At 48.4% G+C, this 25992-nt stretch overlaps 1 protein-coding gene across 2 annotated transcripts; it reads right to left on the reverse strand.

Annotated features, from left to right (window-relative positions):
- Nucleotides 1-1495: 1495 nt before the first annotated feature.
- AP3M2 (adaptor related protein complex 3 subunit mu 2) lies at nt 1496-25437 on the reverse strand. 2 transcript variants are annotated; one of them, XM_053270001.1, is made up of 9 exons: nt 25283-25437; nt 22924-23263; nt 13815-13986; nt 12486-12623; nt 11976-12061; nt 11471-11604; nt 10570-10777; nt 5815-5959; nt 1496-4370 (listed from the first exon to the last, which is right to left on the reverse strand). In XM_053270001.1, the coding sequence occupies exons 2-9, from the start codon at nt 23194-23196 to the stop codon at nt 4270-4272; spliced, it is 1257 nt and encodes a 418-aa protein (XP_053125976.1). In that variant the 5' UTR covers nt 23197-23263; nt 25283-25437; the 3' UTR covers nt 1496-4269. The 2 variants fall into 2 exon arrangements, with proteins under 2 accessions (XP_053125976.1, XP_053125977.1); XM_053270002.1 differs by lacking the exon at nt 1496-4370 and having other exon boundaries at nt 5924-6048.
- Nucleotides 25438-25992: the final 555 nt, after the last annotated feature.

Raw genomic sequence — 25992 nt, forward strand, 5'->3', positions numbered from 1 at the left:
AATAGGTATTTGAACCCGGGTCAAACATTCCAATTGCATCTCGGGCGGTGGGGGAGTGTGTAAATCCAAGTGGCAACCCCTCCCTTGCTCACTGCTAATGACTACTATGGTTAATTCCAGTGGGAAGTTCTCTTGCACAAGCACTCCTGGAATGCATGGGAGTTGCACAAGAATAGGGCTTGTGCAGGAAACCTTCCTGGCAGAAAGCACCTCACCGGCTGCCTGCTCTTTTGCCCTTCATGGGACTCGCATCAACCTAGGCCTTCACTCTAGCCCATCGCTAGAGGGAGCTTGGTTCTCTCTCACCAAGCAAGTCTCTCTTTCAAGAATGTCTGGAGTTGCATCGCCACCTATTGAGCAGACTCAACAGTGATGCCTCCCCATCATCCATGACAGAGGAAGCTGCCTATATTTATACTGAGTCAGACCCTTGATCCATCTAACTCAATATTGTCTACACTGACTGGGAGCAGCTCTCCAAGGTCTCAGGCAGGAGTTTCCCTACCTACATAAGGACAGCCCTGCTGGATCAGGCCCATGGCCCATCTAGACCAGCATCCCATTTCGCACAGTGGCCCACCAGATGATGCCCCTGGAAGCTCGCAGGCCAGAGCGGAGGGCATGCCCTCTCTCCAGCTGCTACTCCCCTGCAACTGGTATTTGGAGGCATCCTGCCTCTGAGGCAAGCATCTACAGGTGCCACGGATGACGGAAGCTGGGACCTGCTGCATGCAAAACAGATGCTCTACCACTGTGTGACAGCCCCAAGGAGTGGAGAGTCAGACTTGGGCTCACAAGCATGAACTGTCCCTGTTCCTAAACAGCACAGGAGTATGTGTAAGCACTGTCTGCTATATTCCCCTTAGGAGATGGGGCCACAGCTCAGGGGGAGAGGATCTGCATTGCACACAGGAGGTGCCAGGTTTCATCTCTAGCCAGGGCTGGGAAAGAGTCCTGCCTGAAACTTTGGAGAAGCTGCTGCCAGTCAGTGTAGCCAGTACTGAGTTAAATGGATCAATGTCCTGACTCAGTGGGCAGCAACTTCCGATGGGAAGGTAGATTTTTCAGAAGCAGCTCAACACTTATAGTCCTGCTACTATGAATATTCATACACCACTTTACAACAAAAGCTCTCAAAGTAACTTGCAAAGAAAAAGAAGTTTTTTCTTCATGCATGCAAGGGCAGTTTCCTTGCTGTGGTGTGAATACCACTGTGCCTATTAGGCCATGCTACCTCTATTCTAACTCACAGGTGCTTACATGTGGGCCCTATTGCTGGACTAAAGTCCTGTGTCAAAACAATGCCCACAGTCAGTTTTTATCCACTGTTTTAAATTTTTAATTGTCACTGTTTTACTAGTTGGTTTTCTTATTACTGTGAGCCATACTGATAATATTGATACTGAATAGAAAATGAATAAATACAACTGAAATACAGTGGATCTTCCCCTATCAGGATTCCATCCTGGCTGTCCTCCATGAGATTCCAACCACACCAGGATAAAAGTGATCTTTATTGATCTTGTTACACACAATCTTGTTACACATCCCTGTCTAGTCCAGGACTGCACCATTTTGGGTCTCCTGCAACTGCTGAACTTAAACTCCCACCATTCCTGGCTATTGGCCACTGAGAATTGGGAGGACGGAAGTGATTCAGCTGGGCCATGCTACACCCACACTTTCTGCAGTTGCACAGCTGAGTATCATTATTGCAACTTGCTTGATCCCCAGCCAAGGGCATTCTTTACCCCACCGGAAAGTAAAGGCCACGAAGCAACCTTGGCCTTTCAGGCTGGTGAGAATGAAGAGATGCCATTATCAAGTGCAGCAGAGATGGTCGGAATGCCCTTTCGCTGCCCTGCAAAGTGCACCTAAGTTCTTCAGTCCTGGTAAAAGCTTTGAGAAAGGGATTCTGCAAATTTCCAGTGTACCCAGGAAAGTTAGATATGGTTAAGGGCCTATTGGCTAGTACCTGCGCCACCCATGTATCTCTCCCCACCCCGCAGAACAACTTTTAATATAGTGTCAATTTTGATTTGTAAAATACTGGATGAGCATGTAAACATAGGCATTAGTGTGTGTCACTTAATCCCGCTCCCCCACCCCAGGTACACACACCATCGTTGAGCACAAGGGGAAAACTAACAATTTATCCAGCGTTTGACTTGCAAGACATGTATGTCTGCAAATCATAGGAGTCAGCAGCAGCTCATCCCAATGAGCCAGGTGGGCATCGAAGGAGGCACAGCTGCCTCTGCTTCCCAGCAGCTTGGTGTGGTGGCCAGCCTGCAGGCAGCACAGCCCTTGGCCTGGGCGGGAGAAGAGACACCTCCTTTGGTGCCCCCTGGGCTTGCTGGAACAAGCCACTACTGCTTCAGGTGAACAACCGGCTGTGAAGGCTGTGAATGTGTTCTCGGCTTCACCCTTATGGCCCAATCCTGTTTACTCATAAGTAGGTCCCACCAAGTTCAACAGGGCTTGCTTGTGGGAATGGGGTCTGCCCTGCTGGCTCACCCACCACCGTCCTGCAAGAGAGATCTGCTTCCTAGCCCCACTCTTTCAAGCAGGGAGCTCAGGAGTGGAGGGTCTGTGCCTAGATCGTTCTGGCACCACAACTGGTCTTGTGGATTCTCGAACGCCGCCTGTGGAGTTCTACTCCACTTTCAGAACTCAACCGCTTTGACGGCGCATTCCCAAGATAGGTAACCGTGCCGGAGAATCACAGCCTTGGAAAGGGTCTTGTTGGCCATCTAGTCCAACCACACCCAGTGCAGGCAACCTGGAGCAGCGTCCCCTCGAATAGGGATGCCCAGATCCTACAAGTCCCAGAATCCCCAAGCAAAAGAGCTGGGGATTCTGGGAGCTGTAGTCAACAGCAGCTGGAAATCCCTGTCAGAAGGCACACTGACCTAGAGCTAGATGGTTATCCAGCCTCCAGTGAGGGAGAACCCCCCATGCCCCAGGCAACAGCCATCCTCTAGCAAACTGCTCTTAAGAAATCTCTCCTAATGTTCAACCAAAAAGCTACCCTCCTGTAACTTAAGTCTCTTTGATCTAGCTCAGCCTTGTGGGGCAGCAGAGAACAATTCTTTGCCTTCTCTTCCAAACAGCAGCCCTTCTGCTGCCTGAAGAGGGCAACCATGTTCCCCCTCAATGCAACATGGCTTTGCCATTAAACAAACAAACAAACCCAAACCACACACACAAGCGTGGAAATCGTGTGTGATCCCTTTGAATTCTCACACACACACACACACACACACACACACACACACACACACACACACACACACACACACACCCTACAATGTAATTGTATAGAAGCACTGCACAGGAGAGAGGAAGGAGATAACACACCACACACCAATGTGCAGGTGGTGTGCTGTAGCACAGCAGCAGAAGGCGGACATCTTGAAAAACGACCCCTCCTGCTTCTCTGCTCCCTTAGCTGGACATCACTTCTTACAAACATTAAACACACATTGTACACAGCCCACCCACCCTGCCCTCCCCTGCCCCCAAAGGCAAACAAGAGTTTTGATATGCCAGGGAAAATTGCTGGTTGTTGGGGTACGTGCTCATGCCTTTTGACCCACCATCACTCCTGCTTAAACAGGTTCTGCAGGTTCTCAGACACAAGACACTAAAACCCTGCAGGACCTGTTTAACCAGAGGCAACCGTGAGATGAGCATGCTCATTATGGGCTAAGATGCCACTTCTAACTTTCTGCCGGAAAGAGGGGGGGAAAGCGATCATCTCTTTCCAGGTTCTCCCTGAAATTTAAATGGGACAGAGTGGAATTAATATGGATACAAGGATACGTGCCCTTCAGTCAGCTCTGGGCAGGATTCAAAGCAAGGTAGAAAGCTCTCTAGTCAGTCTCTGGAGCCAACAAGCCAGTCTCAGCCTTGCTACTTCATGCTTCATCTCCTGACATCTCCTTCTCCTACTCCCACTTTTGGCCTGAGGGACTTCACCTGCAAAGCAGTTAGCAAAACGCAGCCACCATTCTGCCTGGGCTGAAAATTAACTGTGGGTGGTCCTGTAGGGAAATGGCTGCTTCTTCTGTTTGTGCTCCCACCAGAGAGCTCCAAACTGTCACCGAATTCGGAGGCGCAAGGTTCACCCAGGTTGCAGAGTGGGATGGGGGTGGGGGGGGAGAAAAAGATATTTGCCCCAACCTAATCCAGGCAGGTCAGAGCAAGGAGCAGAGAGGAAGAAGGGAGTGAGGGCACCCCAAGGCTTCTCTTGGGTCGAGGGTTCTCTTAGGTCCGGACCTGGAACTTGCCAGCCTTGGTCATGTACTTGATCCCTTTGAAAGGTTTGTACTTCTCCCCGTACATGTCCAAGCGATTCACTTTCAACCCTAAAGAGGTAAGAGCAAGGATGATCCTTAGCACTTGTCCAGAGCTTTCTAAAAAAACACCACCACCACCACTTAGCACTTGTATAGCGCTTTTTAAATACTGCGCATTTGTATAGCACTCTGGGTCTGCAAATACTTCCCATGCATTGTACCCCTTCAAGGCAGCACAGAAGAGGGGTAGCTTCTGCACCGGCAGCAAGCTCTTCATGGCCTTTGAGTCTATTACACTCTGCTGGTGTCTCCTCCGTTTCCTCTTGATGGCATTGAGAGGTTTTTGGCTAGGATGGAGAGACAGCGAATCGCCCTCCACTGGCCTGGCTGGGACCAAGGGGCAATTCCACAAGTAACGGAATCAGGCACGTTACCATTACCACTTTTTCAATTACTGTAGCCATAAGCAAATTTTTAAGTTGATATACATACGCTCACTGGCAAGAGAGCAATAACCTACTATAAGGCCCTATTTTTACAAAACCTTTAAATATTATAGATAGCATCTGAAATCCAAAAATTCTGATTCCGTCACCAACGTACCATATTTACTCAAAAGCAAGACAACTCTGAATTTAAGATGACCCCCTGATTTCTAACATCAAAGAGCTTGGGGGGGGAAACTAGCATTGGACTTAGGTAAATGCAGTATTTTGCATGTCTCAGACATTAGCTATAACATTTAAAGGTTTTGTAAAAATATAGCCTTACAGTAGACGTTCTCTTGCCAGTGGGTATACAGTATGACCTCGTTATCCATGGTTTCATTATCCGTGGGAAATGACACCCGACCTCGGCATACATGGTGTGAGGAGGACGGGACACGCTGACCTCATGTATCAGCGGGTCAGGGATGGCCAGAAATAACCGCGGAGGTCATTTCCGTTCGCCATTTTAGGATTCAGAAGCACAAAATGGTTCCTGTAAAAAGAAAGAAACTGTGATTTTTGTCCAGTTTGGGGGCAAACTCAGGGGCTACACGACTGGGGGGGGAACAGCTGAGACAGGTAAGGCACTCCTCCCCCCCCCGTGGAAATCAGCTGTTTCCCCTGCGAATATCGAGATCCATCTGTATACAATATTGACTTGAGAATTTGCTTATAGCGACAGCCATTGAAAAAGCGGTCATATGCCTGATTCCGTTACCAAAAAACCTACATGGAATTGCCCCAAGTGCCCTTTGGTTTGGGTCTTCTCCCAGAGCCATTCCACTTCCTTATTACAATAACTTGTACCCTTCGGTGCCTCAGCTGGCTGGCCTTCCTCTCCCAGTTTGTATCATGTCTATCAGGCTGTAAACCTGTGGGCAGGGCCTGTATCTTTTTTAAAAAAAATCTAGATCCAGTGCTCAGAACATTTGAAGCGCTTTATATATAAGGAACAACAAGAAGAAATGTTGTAAAATGAAAAGGAAGTAAAAAACAAAGGCAGCTGAATTTCCCGCCCTACCTACCAGAAATGGCCAGTTGCTGGATTTTGAAATGCAGGTTGATGGTGGGGTTCTCGTCGGGCTTGGAGGCTCCTGCCTGGAGGCTCATGGTCCCCTTCAAACTCGGCAGCTTCTGGGGGTTAATCTTCCCCACATCCCAAGAGAGCAACTTCACAGGGAGAGACAAGACGGGGCAGAATAACCAGGATGCTGTGCGAGGACCAAATCAAACCAGCACGGCTTCATGCAGCAGGAAAACTGTGGGTGAGTTCAGATGCCATGCAGAGCCATGGTTAAGTCTTGGGTTCCACACAATTATAGGGCTGTTCTCACAATCAAGATTAGGGTAAGAGAGCTGTGTGTGCTCCCAATTAGCAGTTGTTTGTTTGCAAAGATCAAGGGAGGAGGAGGGCAGAGTGGAAGGCGGGAGCAGGGCAAGACGGCTTTTCACCCACCTTTAGTAAAATACCGGAGCCAGAATGTGGGTTGCCCGCATCCACCTTGTCCAGTTCCCGCCTTCCACCTGATTATTCTCCCCTCCTCGTTCAGGTGGCCCTCGTTATCCACGGACTCCGTATCTGCGGTTTCACGTATCTGCAATTGGGTCTTAGAGACCCAGTTTTGTTATCCATGGGTAGAAAAATAGGTGACAAATTCACATATCCATGGTTTTGAGTGGCTGGAAATGACCCGGAAATAACTTCCAAAGTCAGTTCTGGATGCCATTTTCCAGCAGAGAGTCATTTTGTGGCTCTTTACACACACACAACACCATTTTGGGGGGCACTGCTGGAGAATAAGGTCCTTCTCTTATCTCTGCCCCCCCTTGCTTTTTTGCCCACCCCCTTTAGGGTCTGGAATCTAAACCCTCCCATTCCCATTGACTCAAGGTTTCGTTATTTGCCGTTTCCGAATTCGTGTGTCTAGAGGCGAGAACGGAACCCCGTGAATAACGAGAGCCACCTGTATCTTGATGTTCGGTGTTCCTCAACCGCTGATCAGGAGTGCACCCAGCTCTCCTACCCTGGTTGGGTGCTCCTCTGGCTGTGATGAGGGTCACAAGAACAAGCCTGATGTTTCCAAGCCTTGGGAGCCTGTTCTGCTCCTCCTCTGCACAACCGAACCTCAAAAGAGTTCTTCTTACAACCAACCTTGGTTTATATTAACTTGCAGTTGGGACATCCCAACCAAACATTCTTGGTTCATTCCCACTAAAGTACTTGACATAAACGGCAATCTTAACCCAAAGTTCGAAGCTGTGCTCGGACGCCTATTATTGCAAGCACTTTGGTTAGAATAAACTGTCTGGACATCGCAACTAATCTTTGTTTCAGTTGCAGTTGGAAGGATCATCAGGCAGGGTGCAGGGGAGTGGCACTCCCAAGGCCCAGAGGAACCTCAGAGGCAGCCGCTATAGACCCAGGCAGGCCATTGGGGTGACACCAGCTCACTGACCAGCAGCAGTTCTCTGAGGTTTCAGGCAGGAGTCTCTCCCAGCCCCATCCGGGCAGGCTGCCAGGGAGTGAATCCTGGGACCAAAAATGCTCTACCATTGAGCTACGGGCTCATCCCCTCGTGGAACTTATTTGTTACAATTTTCTTATATACCGCCTCCTCCAAAGACTCTAGGTGGCGGACAACAACAATACCAATTAAAAAATAATAATAAAATAAAATACAGGGCAAACACCTGGTGGAACAGGTAGGGCTTAAGAAGGGCCTTAAAAGCAGCTAGGGAGGGGGCTGAAGGAATCTGGGGGGTGGGGTGGGGGAAAGAGTGTTCCAAAGAAGAGGGGCAGCCACAGAGAAGTTGCAGAGGAGTCACAGCAGGAGAGAGGGCACACCCTCAACTAATGCCTGTGGCTTCCAGCGGCATCTGGGGGGCCACTGTGTGAAACAGGATGCTGGACTAGATGGGCCTCCTTGGGCCTGATCCAGCAGGGCTGGTCTTATGTTCTTATGAAGGCCCTCCTACGGGCCCAGGCACCACACACTACACCAGAGCCCAGGACACTAAGGAGGGCCAGCTGAGAAGACCTCACAGGTCGGGATACAACTGGCTGAGAGAGGCAATCCCGGAGATACACAGGTGCTAGGCCCATCAGGGTTTTGTAAGTGAGAACCAGCACTTTGAATTGGACCCGGAAATGAACAGGCAACCAGTGCAACGAGCATAAAATAGTGACACTATCAAATCTACAGCCACCCATAAGGAGGTGGGCCACTGCATTCTGCAGTAGTTGAAGCTTTGAATAGTTTTCAAAGGCAACCCTAGGTAGTGTGCACTACAGTAATCCAAACGAGAGGTAACCAAGGCATGAGTTACTGTTGGCAGGGCCTGCCAGTTGAGAAAAGGCCATAACTGGTGAACCAGCCAAAGCTGGGCAGAGGCACCCCGGGCCATGGCCTCCACCTGCTGTTCAAGCAGGAGTCGCAGGTCCAGAAGGACCCCCAGATCACGAACCGTCTCTCTCAAGGGAAGCGCAACCCTGTCAAGAGATAAACTCACACATGGCAACGGTCCAGATCGCAAACTGAACCAGAGCAACTCGGTCTTGGAGGGATTAAGCCTGAGCTTGTTTGGGCCCATCCAGGTCCTGACAGCCTCTAGGCACTGAGCCAGGTGGACCCAAGATTTAACGATGGTTCTGTGAAATGCCTGGACCTGCCACGTGTCCCAGAGAAGGCTGCTCTTGTGACTCCAAAGGATAGGAGGCAGGGTTGCCACCCAGAGATGGCACCCAGACCCACACATGCTCCGAGGCATAGAGCCAACTGCTGCCATAGGGACCGTGGCTGGACACAAGACAGCTACTGCCTTACTCTGTGGTTCCTTGAAGCCTCGGAGGGAGGAGAGGCGTTGGCCAGCAAGCAGCCGTTGTCCTTTCCCTCCCTGCCGGCCCTCCTTGGGCAAGGCAGGGCTCCACCTCAGCCTCTTCCTTCCTCTGCCTTATATCAGCTGCTTCCAGGCCACACCCACTTCCCTTCTTTGTGAACAACAAAAAAAAGGAATTGCTCAGTTTCCTATTTCTTTTCCTTTAGACAGGGCTGCTCAACTTCGGCCCTTCTGCAGATGTTGGCCTACAACTCCCATAATCCTTGGCTATTGGCCACTGTCGCTGGGAATTATGGGAGTTGTAGTCCAAAAACAGCTGGAGGGCCTAAGTTGAGCAGGCCTGCTAGCACTATGGGAAAGGAGTCCAGGTATCCTTCCACCTCTGCAATGAGGCAAGCTTTCTGCTCACACAGACATCAGCCCCCCGCAGTTTCTACCCCATTCAGTTCCCCACTGCCATACACACCCCTTATTCTAGACCTCTTCCAATCCTCTTGCTCACCTTCTTCCTCCCTGGCAGAAGAGAGGTGGGGCAGCTATTAAGCCTACTCGTGGCTCCTTTCCACTTTCCTCCCTGTAGCTATGAGAGCCCAAAGAAGAAGGGGGCCTCAACCCTCCTTCCCTTTATACACATCCACTTGGCTGACAGGACCATGGCACAGTCGGAGGAACTGCTCCGGCCTTGCATCTCCATGGGCCAGTCAGCAATCCTCATTGGCCTGGCGTCGGTTGCTACCAAAATGGCTGCCTTCTGCGGGAAACAGGAAATGCTGATGAAATGGCACTGGAATGGGCAGCAGTGAGCGGGGAGGGAAGGGTTTCTCTACGGACAGAAGCAGGCTCTGCTACGTGAAGCCACTGAGGACATCTCAGTTGGTTAGGGCAGGGTTTCTTAACCTTGGGCCCCCAGATGTCGATGGACTACAACTCCCATCATCCCCAGCCACAATGGACATGGCTGGAGATGATGGGAGTTGCAGTCCATCGACATCTGGGGGCCCAAGGTTAAGAAACCCTGGGCTAGGGTGTTCTTGCCTTGCATCTTCCCAGGAAACAACAGCTAAATGTTGGGGCTGCCTTTGTATGCAGTCCGGAAACTGCAACTGATACAAAATATGAATACAATGGATTTTTATATACCGCTTTTAAACAAAAGTTCCCCCAAGCAGTTTACATAGATAACAAACGAACAAATAAAATGGCTCCCTGTCCCCAAAGGGCTTACAATCTAAAAAAGAAACATAAAATAGACACCAACCACAGCCACTGAAGGGATGCTGTGCTGGGGATGGATAGGGCCAGTTGCTCTCCCCCTGCTACATAAAGAGAATCAACACTTTAAGAAGGTGTCTCTTTGCTTAGTTTGCAGCCAGGTTGGTCATCTTGAAGAGACCATATAACACCTATATTAAAAGAACTACACTGGCTACCAATATGTTTCTGGGCAAAATACAGAGTGCTGGTTATAAACTAGAAAGCCCTAAACAGCTTAGGCCCAGGGTATTTAAGAGGATGCTTTCTCTATTATGACTGTTATGCCTATTGAGATTCTCCAGAGAGGTCCATCTGCAGTTGCCAACGGCTCATCTGGTGGCTACTCAGGAACAGGCCTTCTTCATTGCTGCCCCAAGGCTTTGGAATGCGCTCCCTGCTGAAATCAGAGCTTCCCCATCTCTGACAGCTTTGAAAAAGGTTGTTAAGACACATTTATTCATCCAGGCTTTTACGTTAGATTTAAATTCCATAATATTTATGAATGTATAGAATTCATCATTGTTTTAAAACTGTTTTAACGTTTTGATTTTGTTTTAATCTGTGTTATTTAATTGTAAACCACCCAGAGATGTGAGTTTTGGGCGATATAGTAATAAGCAAAATAAAGAAAAGGCACAAGAGAAAACCACGGAGTCCAACACCTACATCCTTGCCCAGGTTGCTCTCACCTTAGTAACAGGGTCAAACGTGTGCGTCCCCTGAGACGGCGTGAGGGTCATGTTGAGGACACCCTTGGGCATCTGGCTGGTCACCGTCACCCCTTCCACGGTCTTCCCCATGGTCTGCTTGGGCCCCACTGTGATCTCAAAGCGGCCCAAAGAGCTGCTGTCTCGGAAGCTGATGTTATGCTTCATGTAGACAGGGATGGCCACCAAGCTGGAATGGAGGAGAAGTCACCGAAGTGGCAAGGCTGTCCTCATCTGCCTACCCTAGCAGGCCAACCCTGAGCAGAGACACTCCCTTCGTGACCTTAAAAGGAAGGGACAGACTAGCTCCTCCAGGAAAGAAGTAGGGATGTGCACGAACCGGTTCGGAGGCCATGTTGGAGGCCTCCGAACCAGTTCGGAACCAGACCGGTCCGGCGGTCCGGCACTGAGGGGGGGTGTCTACCTTTAAGGGGGGGGTAGTACTTACCCCTCCCGCCGCTCTTCCCCCTCTGGCGCTGCATTTAAGAACGAAGTTTTGGGGGCGGCAACGTTCCTCCCTGTCGCCCCTGCCCCCGTCGTTGCCCGGAAGTCTGGTAAACACAAGCACGCATGTGCTCGTTGCGGCGCACGCACGCGCGCACCTGTTGCCACCGTGGTGGGGTCCCCAGTCTTGCTACCAGCAAATGCCTGACCTTGCTGAGAAGTCTGACAAATGTTGCATTTAGAGTCTTAAAAGGCCTGAGTCTTTTAAAAGGAATACAGGCCCAAGAAAAACAAGCTGCTCGCAGGCCGACATGGGAGCTTGGGTCAAACTTGAAAACAGATTCGTCTTAAACCTAGTTCGTAGACATGGCAAAATATCCAGGATGGGGGAAACTACTACTCCCGGCCCCTGCCTTTACTACTACTCCCGGCTCCTTACTTCTGAGCACTGACGTGATAGGAGAGCAGGCGGAAATTCCCGTCTGGAGGGATGAAGGAGAGGATCCGTTCCGATTCCCAGCGCTTGAAACGCACACAGGGGTGGAAGCTGACATCGTCCAGCAGTCTGGGATTCTGAAACAAGCAGGACAAAGACGACGGCGACTTCTCAACAGACCACACTGCTGACCTGCTCTGCACCACTTCTCTCCACTCACCTCTTCCGTCGTTTTCCTTACTTCTGTCTCTTTCCCACAGCTCCCAACGCCAACTGCAAATATTGATTCCCCCTCTCATCCTTTCTACCCATCGCCGCCTGCAGTGCATTCCGACTACGCTGGCGCCATCTCCTGGGTCCTGGGCCTCCCCACCTTCTAGCGCTGCGACCACTTGTCCTCCTATCTCTATATTTTCTGCCAGGGGGTCCTGGAAGGGAGGATTGACAGGGCCCCCTTCATGGCACCCTGGCAACGTCCCAACAAGAGGGCCTTCCTCTTTTACTTTACCATGAAAGAGAGAGTCAGGTCTGGCATCCCAGTCAGTTTCACACAGGCATCAATCACCCCTTGGATTTCAGCTGTAATTGTGGAACCTGCCAGAGGAAATCAAAGCCAAATAGGTCACAAAGGAGATAGGGGCCCTAATGGGAGACTTCCTGGTGAGGAAGGGAGTCGTAGTTCAGTGACAGAGCACCTTTCCTGTATGCAGAAGGCCTCATATTCAGTTCTTGGCATCTCCAGGTAGGGCTAGAAAAGACCCCCATCTGAAAACCTGCAGCACTGATGCCAGTCAGTAGAGACAATACTAGATTGGAGGTGATGGCCCGGCCAGCGCCCTCCTTCATATTATCATGGTCAAGAGAAGCAGGAAACCTGCCTTGCAGACAGCTGCCAAACAAAATATACAGCAAGGAGCACATGGAAAGCCTTAAAAAAAAAATTTAAACACTGGGGCTTCAGTTCATGTATCCAAGTGGACTATCACCTAAGAGAGCGCGGGAACAGAGGGTGCGATACCTGATTTGTCGATGATGGCATCTATCTCTTCAATCACATCAAAATAGGCTTCGTTGTTGGTATACTTCACGCCAGTCCTTCGCCAGGGGACGACAGAGAGCTGCCCAGTCGGCAGCTGTTCTCCTACATTGGTGCTTCCTGAAAGGAGTAAGAGGTTGGATATAGAAAAGTGGGCAGCCAAGCCAACTACCAAATTAATTCTGGTCAACTGTTAGTGCCGGAGCTTAGCACCAGGGAGGGTCAAAAGATCACATTTCCAGTTACTGGCTGCATATTGCAGATAGAACTGTATACACTTGGAAGTTCACTCAGAAGACAACACAAAGCTTGTTCGCACGATCAAAATCCAGGTAGGAGGAGAGCCTGGCCAGGATAGGAGAGCCAGAAGTGCTCCTCATCAGCAGATGTGTGAACTCCAAGATCAAGGTAGAAGAGGAGAGTGATCGTGTGGGAAGCAGGAGCTGGGTAGGATGGGTATATCCTACCAGGTTATCTCCCCAGCATTTATCGAGGGTGAACGAAGAACAGTCCTAGCCAGGACTTACTTTCCTCCCATACGATCACTTTCCTCTCCTCCTACCCTGGCTGGGAGCTCCTCCTACCCAGATTTCAGTAGTGAGAGCACACCTACTCTCTCAGAGCCCCAGATTGAGACCCGCCCACCCCAAGGCCAGTGGGACGACTGGATACTGGTGGGAGACCAAGATGACTTCAGATATTCAAACATATATTTCCAAAACATCTTTGCCGCATGGGCTAGGCAGATCCCACAACTGATGGCATTATTTTCATAGCCATTTCATAGGTAGCTTTATGGACATCCTCTTACAATGCAAGTGTATAGACAACCCATTCACCGAGAAGTGAACCATAAGCAATTTGAGAATACTGCCACTCTCAGTCTTTAACTCTGATCGGTTTACGCTTCTCACTTCTGTTAAGAATCTCACTTTTGGAGTCCTTCTCCAAATGTATATGGGTCAGCTCAGTTATCTGGGAGCTGGTAGTTTCAGATGCAGAATACATCCATGTCACTGAATATATTCCTTATATTCATTAATACATCTCTTATCTTCATGAGGATAAGAGGCTCTTGCCTTCAGGTTCATACACCTTGTCAAACGTGCTCATCATAATCCAAGCTCTTGAAGACTTGGAGAGATCACTGCCAATCAAACACAGCTGAAAGAACGACTTGCATTCACCCCAAGCCTTCATGAGGATAAGAGTGTTTACTTGAGTCCAACAACGTCCAAGGACTCAAGGTTGAGAACTCCTGCTCGAGGGGATTCCTACGTCCATTTGCTCAACTCCCACAAAATCCCAAACCTGTAATGGTGTTGACAACTGTCCGGAGCATGGTGGGAGGCTTGATGAGCTCCTTCAGAATGTTGGACTCGGTCGCCAATGGGAATCCGTTGTCCAGCATCTCTTCCAGCACCTCATAGACGACCACAACATTGTCCTTTATGACTATCTCAGAGCAGACTCCAAAATAATCCTGGGTAGAGACAAAAAATAAACCAGCCCCTTCATGAACATAGGAAGCTGCCTTATACTTGGTCCATCTAGCTCAGTATTGCCTGCCCTGTCAAGCAAGATTCAGGCAGGAGTCTTTCCCAGACCTCCCCAGAGATGCTGCCAGCAATTGAGCCTGGGACCTTCTGTATGCAAGCATGCAGATGCTCCACCACTGAGTTACAGCCCCTAAGGGGATTATCTTACAATGCGCACATGTAGTAACCAATCAAAGTGCAAACCAGGGCAAACTCTGCTAAGCCACAGGACAATTCATGCTCACTACCACAGGACTGGCACTCCCACATTATCAACATTATTGTGTGAACCCCACATCAAGTTGGTTTATGGCCCGAGATAAACCCGAGATTCCCACCTTGGGGTAGGCTCACGCAATCACACTAATGCTGATAACCCACATTAAACCTAGATTTGAACGATTGTGTGAACCAGGCCAGTGTGTGTGAAAGCAGATCAACAGAGAAGAGATCCCCTCCTCATGCCCAGAAAGTACAGGAGTAACAAAGTTGGTGTGATGGGGGCAGCGGGGTTGGGGTGGGCGAGCCCAACTCCCATGCAAGGGCAGCAAATATATCCCAGCAGCACAACCCACCAGGAAGTTCTTCTCTGCACGTGGCACTGAAATGAATGTAAGTGCACTGGGGCGCTACCATGGCCAATCCATCCACCTGGAAACAGTTTGGCCCATGGGCAATGTTCCCTCTAAGAGGGATTCCCAGATGTTGTTGACTACAATTCCCAGCATCCCTAACTGCAATAGCCTTTGCTTGAGGATTATGGGAGTTGAAGTCAACATCATAATCCCTCTTAGAGGGAACACTGCCCATGGGTAGGAACCAGACCATGCTCTGTTCATTCCTATGCAGAGGGGACCTTCCTCTTGGATTATTTTTTAGTTTATTTGTCATTTATTTAACATAAGTTTATATCGCCCAAAACCTGCGTCTCTGGGCAATTTACAATTAAAATCATTTAAAACAGCAAATCAATTAAACAATTAAAATCATTTGAACATTAAAATAATTTAAAACCCAACATTAAAAATTAAAACCATAAATCTAATTAAAAGCCTGGGTGAATAAATGTGTCTTCAGTGCCTTTTTAAAAGTTGCAAGAGATATGGAGGCTCGCGCATTCCAAAGTCCAGGGACAGCACCGGAGAAGGCCCGGTCCCAAGTAGCCGCCAAACGAGTCGGTGGCAACTGCAGGCAAACCTCTCCAGGTGATCTGAACAGGCGGTGGGACTCATTTATGACACGTACGTTCCACTTTTCTTACCTGGTGGAATTCAGAGGAGTTCCCAGGAGGTTCCCAAGTAGTCTCCCATCCAGGCACTGACCAGACCAGACCAGCTGAGCTTCAGCAAGGCAGCAATGCCATGTGCTTTCAGACCATGGTATGGGATTTTGCACCATGTGAGGAAGTGTGGGGCAGGAGGAGAGAAAGAGGCCTTCAGATTTCCTGCCTCAGGCCCCAGATGCTTTGGACTCACCAGGGGTGACTCTAGACTAGAACAGGGTTGCTCAACTTCGGCCCTCTTGCAGATGTTGGCCTACAACTCCCATAATCCCTGGCTATTGGCCAGTGTGGCTGGGGATGATGGGAGTTGTAGTCCAAAAACAGCTGGGGGGGGGGCTAAGTTGAGCAGGCCTGCTCTAGAACAACTAGTTTAAGGGAGCAAAGATCATTATTAAGGAGTGAGGATTTTGCTAGACATTAAAAACTTAGAGGGGTCATTAATGTTAGTTTATTTTAGTTTATGAAGCTTGCTCCATTCGCCTACTAACTGAGCAAAGATGCACCTTTTTCAAGTAGTGGTTCTCTTTATTGAGCAGGGGGAGAGCAGCTGGCCCTATCCATCCCCAGCACAGCATCCCTCCAGGGGCTGTTGCTGGTGTCCATCTTATGTTCCTTTTCAAGTGTGTCCTTTGGGGACAGGGAGCCACTTTATTTGTTTGTTGATATGTAAAGCACTTTGGGAACTTCTGTTAAAAAAGCAGTATATAAATAGTCGTCGTATTCATATTGACATTTTCAAACTTATTCAGGAAATGGGCCAGATTACTCCTAGAAAAGACTGTCTTTTTGGATTAAGCCAAACCTTCGCATCTACTTTCTAGGCTAGTTTTCTCTTCCTGTCCAAAACTATCTGTCAGGAGAGACCAGGGTGGGGAGAGGCCAATACTGGGCCAGCAAATCTGCAGAGGAAATGACCCTGCACTCCAGGCCTGGAAGGAAGAGAAGGGCTTAACCTGGCTCCTGGGAGGCTGGAGGCCTTCCCTCCTGGCTGCACAGGCACCTGCTGCTTGTTCTGGGGCCAAGGAGTGAGTGAACGAGGCTTTGTTAAACCACGGAGGCCTTTAAAAATAATTAATTCAACCTACAGGGCCATAATTTAAAAGTTTAAAGTAGTGCAAACAAAATAAATACTTCCCCATTAAAAAAAAAATCACTACTTTAGGTAGTGAGCATAGTTTTAAATGGAAGGGGATGTTATTGTATTAACCTTTATTAAATGATTTGGGGTACGTTTACGAAAGGTGGTATATCACATGACTACGTTGTCGGATACTTTGCTGCCAAGAGAGCCAGTGTGGTCTAGTGCAGTGTTTCTCAACCACCGGTCCCTGGACCGCTGCCGGTCCCCGAAGGGTTGAGTGCCGGTCCCTGACTGGGAGTCAACCCCCCCCCAACTGAAATCAAGGCACTCACTTCCTCAATTTTGCACATGGCACGGAAGAGGAAGAGTATCACGGAGGCGTGGGACCCTTCTTGTGCCTTGCCTCCACGTGCTGCTGAGATCTTCCTACAGCTATCTTATTCCCTATCTTTACAGCTTCAAACTGTATGCGGTGCGGGGGCATGGAGGAAAAAGTATGGCAGTGGGCGCCACTTGAAGGGCTGCTGGTTCTTGCATGCTCATTGTTTGCAGCCAAAGGTTGGTTGATTGAAACCCAGCTGCCTGTTGTGGTCGAGGCGCCTTGAGAGGGAACGCTGTTTCCCTCTTGCATCAGTGGGGCTTGCTTGTATGTTGTTTTCATTGGCCCCATGTAGCTTTTGAATTTTTCTAATGGCCCAACATCCCCTCTCCATTGAGTAATCACAAGCACCTCCACTCCAGACATACTGGAGACAAATTTGTTCACCCAGGCTTTTAGATTCAGGGGTTCTCAACCTTGGGTACCCAGACGTTGGTGGACTTCTACTCCCATAATCCCCAGCCATAATGGCCAAATGCCATTGTTGTTGGGGGTTATAGGAGTTTAACTGAGGGACCCAAGGTTAAGAACCCCTAATATTCCATGTTTGCAAAAGATTCCAAATTTAATTATTTTAATGCTTATATTATTTTCATTCTAAACTGCCCAGAGATGCAAGTTTTGGGCAGTATAGAAGTCTGGTAGATAGATAGATAGATAGATAGATAGATAGATAGATAGATAGATAGACAGACTTGAAACCCCTTTACTAACTGCTGGTCCGGGAAACTGCGCATGAAGAATGTAGCGGTCCTTGAAACTCTGCACGAAGAATTTAGCGGTCCTTGACTCCAAAAAGTTTGAGAAACACTGGTCTAGTGGTTAGAGTGATGGGCTAGGACCTGGGAGACCCGAGTTCGAATCCCCACTCAGCCAAGAAACGTACTGAGTGACTCTGGGCCGGTCACACATCTCTCAGCCTAACAGGGTTGTTGTGAGGAGAAACATAACCATGTACTCTGGGCTCCTTGGAGGAAGAGTGGGATATAAATGTAATAAATAAATGAATAAAATTCCCAGTCCGGTGCTGTCCATTGGAGTCATCCTTGGGTCTGGCCCTGAGTGAAGAGTCACCTCTCTCTTCCACCCACCGAAGGGCAGAAGCAGCAGACCCTTACCCAGCAATGGCCAGGAATGCCCACCGGTAACTGGAGGAGAAACCTTGCACATTAATAATGAAGCAGCTCCAGATAAGCAACTCTTGCCTGCGTTTGGCTTGGCTACGCTCATCAGGTTACAGCTCAAATTCCACCAGGGTTTCTCACTGGTCAGCAGACACACAGCCAGAAATTTCGTGGTGGGGGTAGAGCTCAGCTGGACACTAAGGACACAGCTGTGTGTGAACGGTGCCAGGGTCTCAAGCCAGGGACCAGCTCACATGCCATTCCCCATGCAGGATTATAGCACTCTGGCTGAGGAGTTATCAGCCTGATTTCTGCTACTCTGTAGCGCCACCCTTATAATGGCCAGAGCTGGTACTGCAACCCTTCAGCCCAGGAGTCTGAGGAACCAATAGGGGCCCGGAAGACTTTATATAACACCAGCGCCACGCTGGAACCTTTAGTCCAAGCAAGTCATCCTGAGTAGCAACTGGCTGTTTTGCTTCTGGCCGTCACCTTGTCCTCAATCGTGTCTTCTGCCTCTGGCCTTTGCCTACCTGAACTGATACTTCACCCCAGCCTATCCCCATCACATCTGCTACTTCTGGCCCCTCAATCCTCATTTGTTTGTTCCAGAGGTGTGCCGCCCACCCCCACAGCAACCTGCCTCCGAGCTTGGATGAGGCCTGTTCATAGTGAGTCAAAGCAAAAAGACAAACTCGTAGACATAAGCAGTAATCTAACACATTTAAAATTATATAATTTACAAATAAAATAAAATAAAATTTAGAAGTTTGGGCCAGTCACCCTCTCTCAGTCTAAACTCCCATCAGCAACAACTGGAGTACTACAGGTTGGGAACCCCTGGTCTAAACCACTTCTCGGAGTATGGGCAAGGATAAAACAAGAGGTGAACCATGTATGCATCCAGGCATCTACAAATCCACTTGCTAGCTCGCCAGTGGCGAGTGCCTCCAGCCCTCCGGTGAGCAGGACACCCAGCACCATACAGATCTCCTCACCAGAGGTCTCCATTCCACTGCTATTTCTGAAAAGGCAAGAAGCAGCCAGGATGGAGGAGATGGCTCCCGCTGGTTCTTGCCATCTCCCAGTGCAAATGACAGAAGACCAGCTTCTTTCTGAAGATTTCTGCCTGCGTGCCAGAAAAGGTTCTGAGGAGATAGCTGGCAGCCACAAATAATGGCTGGCTAATGAGCTAAGCCTGAATTTGTGGGTCCATACCTGTATGCAAAGCTAAGCTCCTTGCAGGAAGAGCAGGATTCAGAAGCGAGTAGAGGAAAATCCTCACTAGCTAAACTGTGCATCCAGGCACAGAGAACCTTCTTTTGCTGCCTTTTCACAGTCACCAAATTTGGGAACATTTACAGCAGGGAAAAAAAAAATTATGGGCTGGGCTTTGAGAGTCATGTGCAATCATGATCACATGATTTGCAGCCTTGAGTCAATGATGTGCAATCGTGATCGCAGGAGCAGGAACTCTGCAAAGCAAAAACCAATGTCTAAATTCCAACAGCCTGCGGATGCTGCCGTCCCTGCTTTCCTGTGACTAGGTTAGCAGAACTTGGTCTCTGAGAATGCAGCTTTGCTGCAAAGCACGTGTGGTCTAATCCCAGGATCAGCAAAGCCTTTAAAAGGCGTACCGCAGACCGTCTTACTCTGCTCTTCAAACAAGTTGTCTCAAATCCAAACAAGTTGTCAACCTTGTGTCGTTTTCTAGATTGAAAGCCCCTCGCGGCAGGGAGCTGTTTTCTCATTCTTTGCAAAGTGGCATGTGTTCATATACAAAATAAATAATTGACAGTTTCTGCCTTGTAAGTAGCACCCAAATGCTGCTGCCTGAAACAGTCATCCAGTTTTTCCTAACAGCAGGACCAGTCCTCCCCCTATACCAACCATGGGAAGAGAGAGAGAGAAAATGCATAGCAAAATGTCACGAGACACAAGAGAGACAGGAAGTAAGTGGCATTTCTATGCAAAGCCTAAATGCATACAAGACCAGAACAGCGTGACCCATCGCAGTTCTCTGAACAAATGCATGTTCTCCATCTCCAGCCAGACTTGCAGGTACAGGAATTCAGGCCTGATTTAATTTTAGGCATAAGCTAAGTAAGCTACAGCTTATGGCCTCACATTGTAAGGAGCCTCTGGATTTAAAAAAAGGGGGGGGGGGGCGGAATACTAAATTTCAAGTTTCACATAGTGCATTTTAATTCAAAGGTATTTCTGTTGCAAATAGGCTCATTGCGAGAAAACTGTTTGTGTTCAATTATTCATTTTTATTGCCTCTTTGCCAAATAAAAATAAAGCTTTATCTTTTATATAATTGGAGGAGTTGGTAGAAGTGTTTGTGCAAAAGGAAGTCACACTTTCCAATTACATACAGACACCAAATTTTGTATACATAATCCTGCCACTGAAATTAGCAGAAGGAACTGCTTTTTACACCGGAATATGCGGCGGTGGGGGGAGGTTTGTTTTTTTTTGGTATTTTGTAGCAGAAATTCTGAATATAATCCTCAGTTTTTAATTATTATTCCTCTGAACAGATTTCTCATACACAATAACCAGATCAATAATTCCAAAACATCATATCCCAAAGAAGCAGATCTTTCACAGATTCAGATTCAAATTTACTATATATTGTAATGAGTCAATAAAATGAATATTTGAAGTTAAAATCACACAAATTTCAAATTGTTCTTTTACTTCCCTTTCCCCAGCACATTTTTAAAAAAAATTCAATTACATATGTTTAATTTCTTGAACTCGCCTATAATTGTAATCATGCAAAATTACTTTGCCCAGTCAACAACAGGCCTTACCTACTATTTATTTTCATTGCCATTTTTGTTAGAATAATAACCGTAATGCTATGGGGCATTTTAAGCTTGACACAGCTTAGGGTTTCAACATGTCCTAATCCAGCCCTGTTCATGTGCAACACTGCAGCAAACACAGGTCTGCCACCAACAATGCACACAGCAGGAAGCCAGTTCTGGCTCCCTGGTTAACATACTTGTTTGTTTGCAGATACATACTGGCTGCATTCACATAATACGTTGTTAGGTGTGTGCACTTGAAAACACTTGGGTGCACAGAATCAAACCAGAACTAAATCCAAACTTAAGACCTCTTAAATATCTTGAGCCAGAACAAGTACCAAGTTCAGTACTCAAGGAGTGGAAGCCAGTTCAAAATAAGTGATTCAATATATAGGCAAAACATCTAAAGGTTGCTCAAAACAGTCTATTTAATGGAGGTAGCAACATTATAAGCCTGACACATTTTACTGTCATATTTGACCCTTTGTTTTGGCACCAGGCTACCTAATGGCACAGTGGGGAAATGACTTGATTAGCAAGCCAGAAGTAGCCGGTTCGAATCCCCACTGAAAAGTTTCCCAGACTATGGGAAACACCTATATCGGGCAGCAGTGATATAGGAAGCTGCTGAAAGGCATCATCTCCTACTGTGCGGGAGGAGGCAAAGGTAAACCCCTCCTGTATTCTACCAAAGACAACCACAGGGCTCTGTGGTTGCCAGGAGTCAACACCGACTCGATGGCACACTTTACCTTGACACCGGCACCAGAGTTCCCTGTAACAGGGATTCCCAAATCTTGTTGACTACAACTCCCATCATCTCCAGTCAAAGGCCATTGCAGCTGGGAGTGCTGGGAGTTATAGTCAACAACATCTGGAAATCCTTGTTACAGGGGAAACTGCTTGGTGCTGTTTCCGTTTTTTCTGCTCAATATTGAGACACTCAACTTTCAGTTCTATGATTGCTTTTTTATTTTCCTCATTTTTTGTATCTGAGATATTTCTTCTGTTTATAGAAACCCTTTTATTATTGCATGCATTTTATGGAGCTGTATCACAAAGCAAAAGGGTTTGATATTGTTCAGCATGACATATATGGAAACCAGTTCAAAGTGTCTGGACTGGTTTCTGACACCCTTTTTAAAAATTAGCATGAAGCAAATTGAAGATTTATCTTTGGTTAAGGAAGAAATCTTTGTACGTACTGTAATAAAACTACAGCAAGTGCATACATTTCAAGCTCAACCAAGCACAACTTGCTGACCACAAGTTGCAAAAGAAATCTATTCATCTTTAATACGTTTCGTCAGTCAAGAAAAGGAAGTATGGCTCTGGGTGGTCCTCCCCACTCGTTTAAAAGATGAGTGACAAATCATGGAGAGATCAGAGAAAAGAGGAAGGTATAGGGCACATTTTAAACTGGGGTTTCCCAGTTGGGGGGGAATACACAACTGGAGTATGAAAGAAATGCCCACATCATGAACTGGATCTTTCCCACCCATCACCTTTCCACTCATTTGGTCAGTGCAGATCAGATTTGAGCTCAAAAACAGTATCCAGGTTAAATGGATTCGCTTTCCTGAGAAGAGCAGCAAGTTGGGATTAGAGCAGTGTTCTTCACTGCAAGGCCAAGGGGCCAGTAGAGGCCCACATCAACCTTAGGGTGGCTCCCTAACTAATTGTTTATTGGGTCTGTGTGAACCTTTGGGCAAAGCTGAATACTCTGCACAACCCCCCTGGCACCTATGCGGAGGCAACCATTCTCATTGCTCACTGCTGTGCCCAGCAAGGGGCGGGGGCTCCTTTAAGGAAAATGGAACCCTCTTGAGCCCCTGCACCATCTTGGAAGGTGTGTCCAGAGTGCTGGGAAGTGTAGCCTTTCCCAGGCTCTCCTCCTGGAGTTCTTCAGAGTGGGCTCCGTCTCTCTTAAAGGGCCCTCCCAGCACTGAGAAAACCACAGTTCTGTGCAGAGGTCAGGCCAGTGGGAAATGGCTCTCGCATGGAAGATTTTCTTCCAAACTGGCCCCCGTTTGAGAAATAGTGAAGATCTTCTGCAAGCATCTGAACTGAACAGAAGAATTTAAGAATACCGATGAGCCTAAGCTAGAACAGAAACTGACATTTTTAATGGTCCAACTTCTCGGATTGCAAGTGCGCGATAGAAATTGGCCTGGGACGCCCATAGTATCCCACCTACCTGAAAGGTGTCCACAACCCGATGGAGGAATTCAATGACAAACAGTGGGGGCACCTCTGTCTGGATCACGGCCACAAAGAAGATCTTGTGCCGATAGACGCTCAAGAGATAGTGGTGAGGGGTGGGGATCACGGGGGGCACGTTTTCTGCCTCCGACGCACGCTCCTGTGCCTCAAAGAAGTAGTCACAGACCGAGCGGCTGACCACACTCTTCCAGTGCTTCTCCAGAAAGATGTCCCCAGACGAGTTGATCAGGAAGAGGCTGTGGATCATGGCTGATCTGAGGAGGGACCAAATGTCGGAGAGACTTCGCCCAACCAAGAGGGAGCTGCTGTGTGGCCTAGAAAGCAACAGATAGCAGATAGATGACTTGCTCTTCTTTCCTTGAGGTTGTCCTTCCTCTCTAATTTTTCTCATCTGTGTGCGGAATGAGTTTTGTTCTGGGAGGCAGGTATCAAGGCAGCGCGCGAAAACGTGAACATTCAGAGTGGGGCCTTCCCAATTCAACCTGAGTGGGGTCTAAAGTTAACTGAGTGGACATCAAAAAACATGTGAGCACGTGCACACAGGGGTGCCTTAGGGGGACCACCGCTCTCAGCTTAATCTTCCTCACAAGGCTGTTGTGGGGATAAATATAACCATGTAGATTGCTCTGGACTCCTTGGAGGACGAGCAGGATAGCAGGGTATAAACATAAAAGAAATAAAAGAAACAAACTACCTTCCCACAGCCCTCACAGGAACATAGAAAGCTGCCTTATACCGGTCCATCTAGCTCAGTATTGACTACACTGACTGGCAGCAGCTCTCCAAGGTTTCAGGTAGGAGTCTGTCTCAGCGCTACCTGGAGATGCTGCCAGTGACTGAACCTGGGACCTTCTGCACGCATCCAAATCCAAACGGAAATGTCATCCATCCAAATGTAAACCAGGGCAGTCTCTGCTTAGCAAGGGAGAGAATTCATGCTTGCTACCACAAGAACTTGTGGAGATAAGACCTCTGCTTATCTCCCACTCTCCCTTCCATCTCCACTTCTCCAGACTCTCAGCCATCACTCCATCCTTCATCTTTCCTTTCCTCCTCTATACATCATGGGACATCAACCGCCCTGAGCCATTTTTGGAAGGCCGGTATATAAATCGAATTAATAAAAACAAACAACAACAACTTCAAACCCCCTTCATTCACAGATTTCATCCAACTAGGTTGCATTGCAGTCTCCTCAAGGCAGACAGAGAGACAATTTGCAGAAAGAAGCTACACCAGGGGTTCCCAACGTTGGATCCCAGATGTTCCTGGATTACAACTCCCTTTGACTGCTGTGGTTGAGAATTTCTATTCATTCATTCATTCATTCATTCGATTTCTATGCTGCCCTTCCAAACCTGGCTCAGGGCGGTTTACACAGAGAAATAACAAATAAATAAAGCTGGCTCTCTGTCCCCAAAGGGCTCACAATCGAAAAAGAAACATAGGACACACACCAGCAACAGTCACTGGAAGTACTGTGCTGGGGGTGGATAGGATCAGTTACTCTCTCCCTGCTAAATAAAGAGAATCACCATGTTAAAAGGTGCCTCTTTGCCAAGTTAGTGGGGTTTATGGAATTTTGGAAGTTGCAGTCCAACACCTGGGGACCCAAGGTTGGAAACTCCTGTGGCAGAGCCAAGTTATTTTTCTAGCTCTCTTACAACCCTAGGTGACCTGGTGAAACCGATAGGCAACAGATTCAGTGTGGTCACAAGTACGTCTTTGGGTGGCACATGATTGGGTTGGGTGGCCTATGGAACTTAGTGCAAAAAGACATGCTGACAGCATTGCCTTAAGTGGCTTTAAAAGAGGGCGAGACAATTTCATAGAGGAAGCATCAGAGGCAGTATGCCCCTGAATACCATCTGCTCCAGAGGAGGGAGAGAAACTAATGATGGAGGGGATAATTGCTTTTAAGCCCAGAAGCTTCCTGGAAATTATTTGACTGGCCCCTGTCAGATACTAGACAGTTTAACGACTCAGGGTTGTGCTCCTACAGATTTTGGACTACAATTCCCATTATCCCTGACTACTGGCCATTGGGGATGATGAGAGTTGAAGTCCAAAACAAAGGTGAAGTTGTGCAGCCCTGACAGACCTTTTGGTCTGCTCTACCCGCCTCTTCTTATGCTCTTATAGCTAAATGGAACCTCCGTGTTCAGAGGCAGTATATCTGGATGCCAGCTGCAGGAGCAGGTTGCCTTGATCTCCTGCTGATGGGCTCCCAGGGGCATCTGCTGGGCTACATGAACCCACCCTGGTCTGGTCATCTTGCGCCCCCGCCTCCCCGCAGCGGCACCCCACCGACCACCCACCTCTTTGCATCTCACCTCTTGGTCCCGCAGCTTTTCCTGGACGAAGGGGGACGAGATAGCGGGGAGAGAGGGTGTCACTTGGCACCGCCCACTTCACTCCACTCTCGCCGCTTATTGGCCGCCGTCCCAGAAGACGCTCGTCCTCCTCTTCTCGCTGCCACCAGCACGAATTGACGGACAAGCATGACGGCACTGGGCGGGGGCTCCGCCGCTATGCTCGAGCCGCTGATAGGAGCGGGAGTCCGGCGAGGGTCCCTGAGTGGCAGCTCCAGCCGCCCGTCAGCATCGAAGGAAGGGAAAAACGGGATCGCGATTGGCTGGAGGCTGGCTCCTTTGCCGAGCTCGCGCGGGATTGGGGTCAGCTCTCCCAGGGCGCCCTAGCAACGGGCTCCCGGCACTAGCCAATCCCGTCCTTGGCCCGCCCTTCCTCCCGCGCCAGGCACGTGAGAGTCAGCTGTCACCGCGCGGCTTAAAGAAGCGTGTGATGAGAAACCCACTTGCACCCCCCCGCCCAGGATCGTTGCCTCAAAATAAGAACTGCCTATTGGTAACATGTGCATATTAAAAAGCGTTATTATAGCGTTGCAACAGTTGCTCATAGAATCTACAGTCATAATAATAATTGTGTTCTTAGTAGCCTGCTGCAAGTTAAGCACCATCCCCCTACACACACTACACACCATGACGTACCAGTATTTTTAACACGTAGGTTTTTGTGAGGGCAC

This window comes from Hemicordylus capensis, chromosome 8 (genome assembly GCF_027244095.1).
Source record: "Hemicordylus capensis ecotype Gifberg chromosome 8, rHemCap1.1.pri, whole genome shotgun sequence".
Classification (NCBI taxonomy): Eukaryota; Metazoa; Chordata; class Lepidosauria; order Squamata; family Cordylidae; genus Hemicordylus; species Hemicordylus capensis.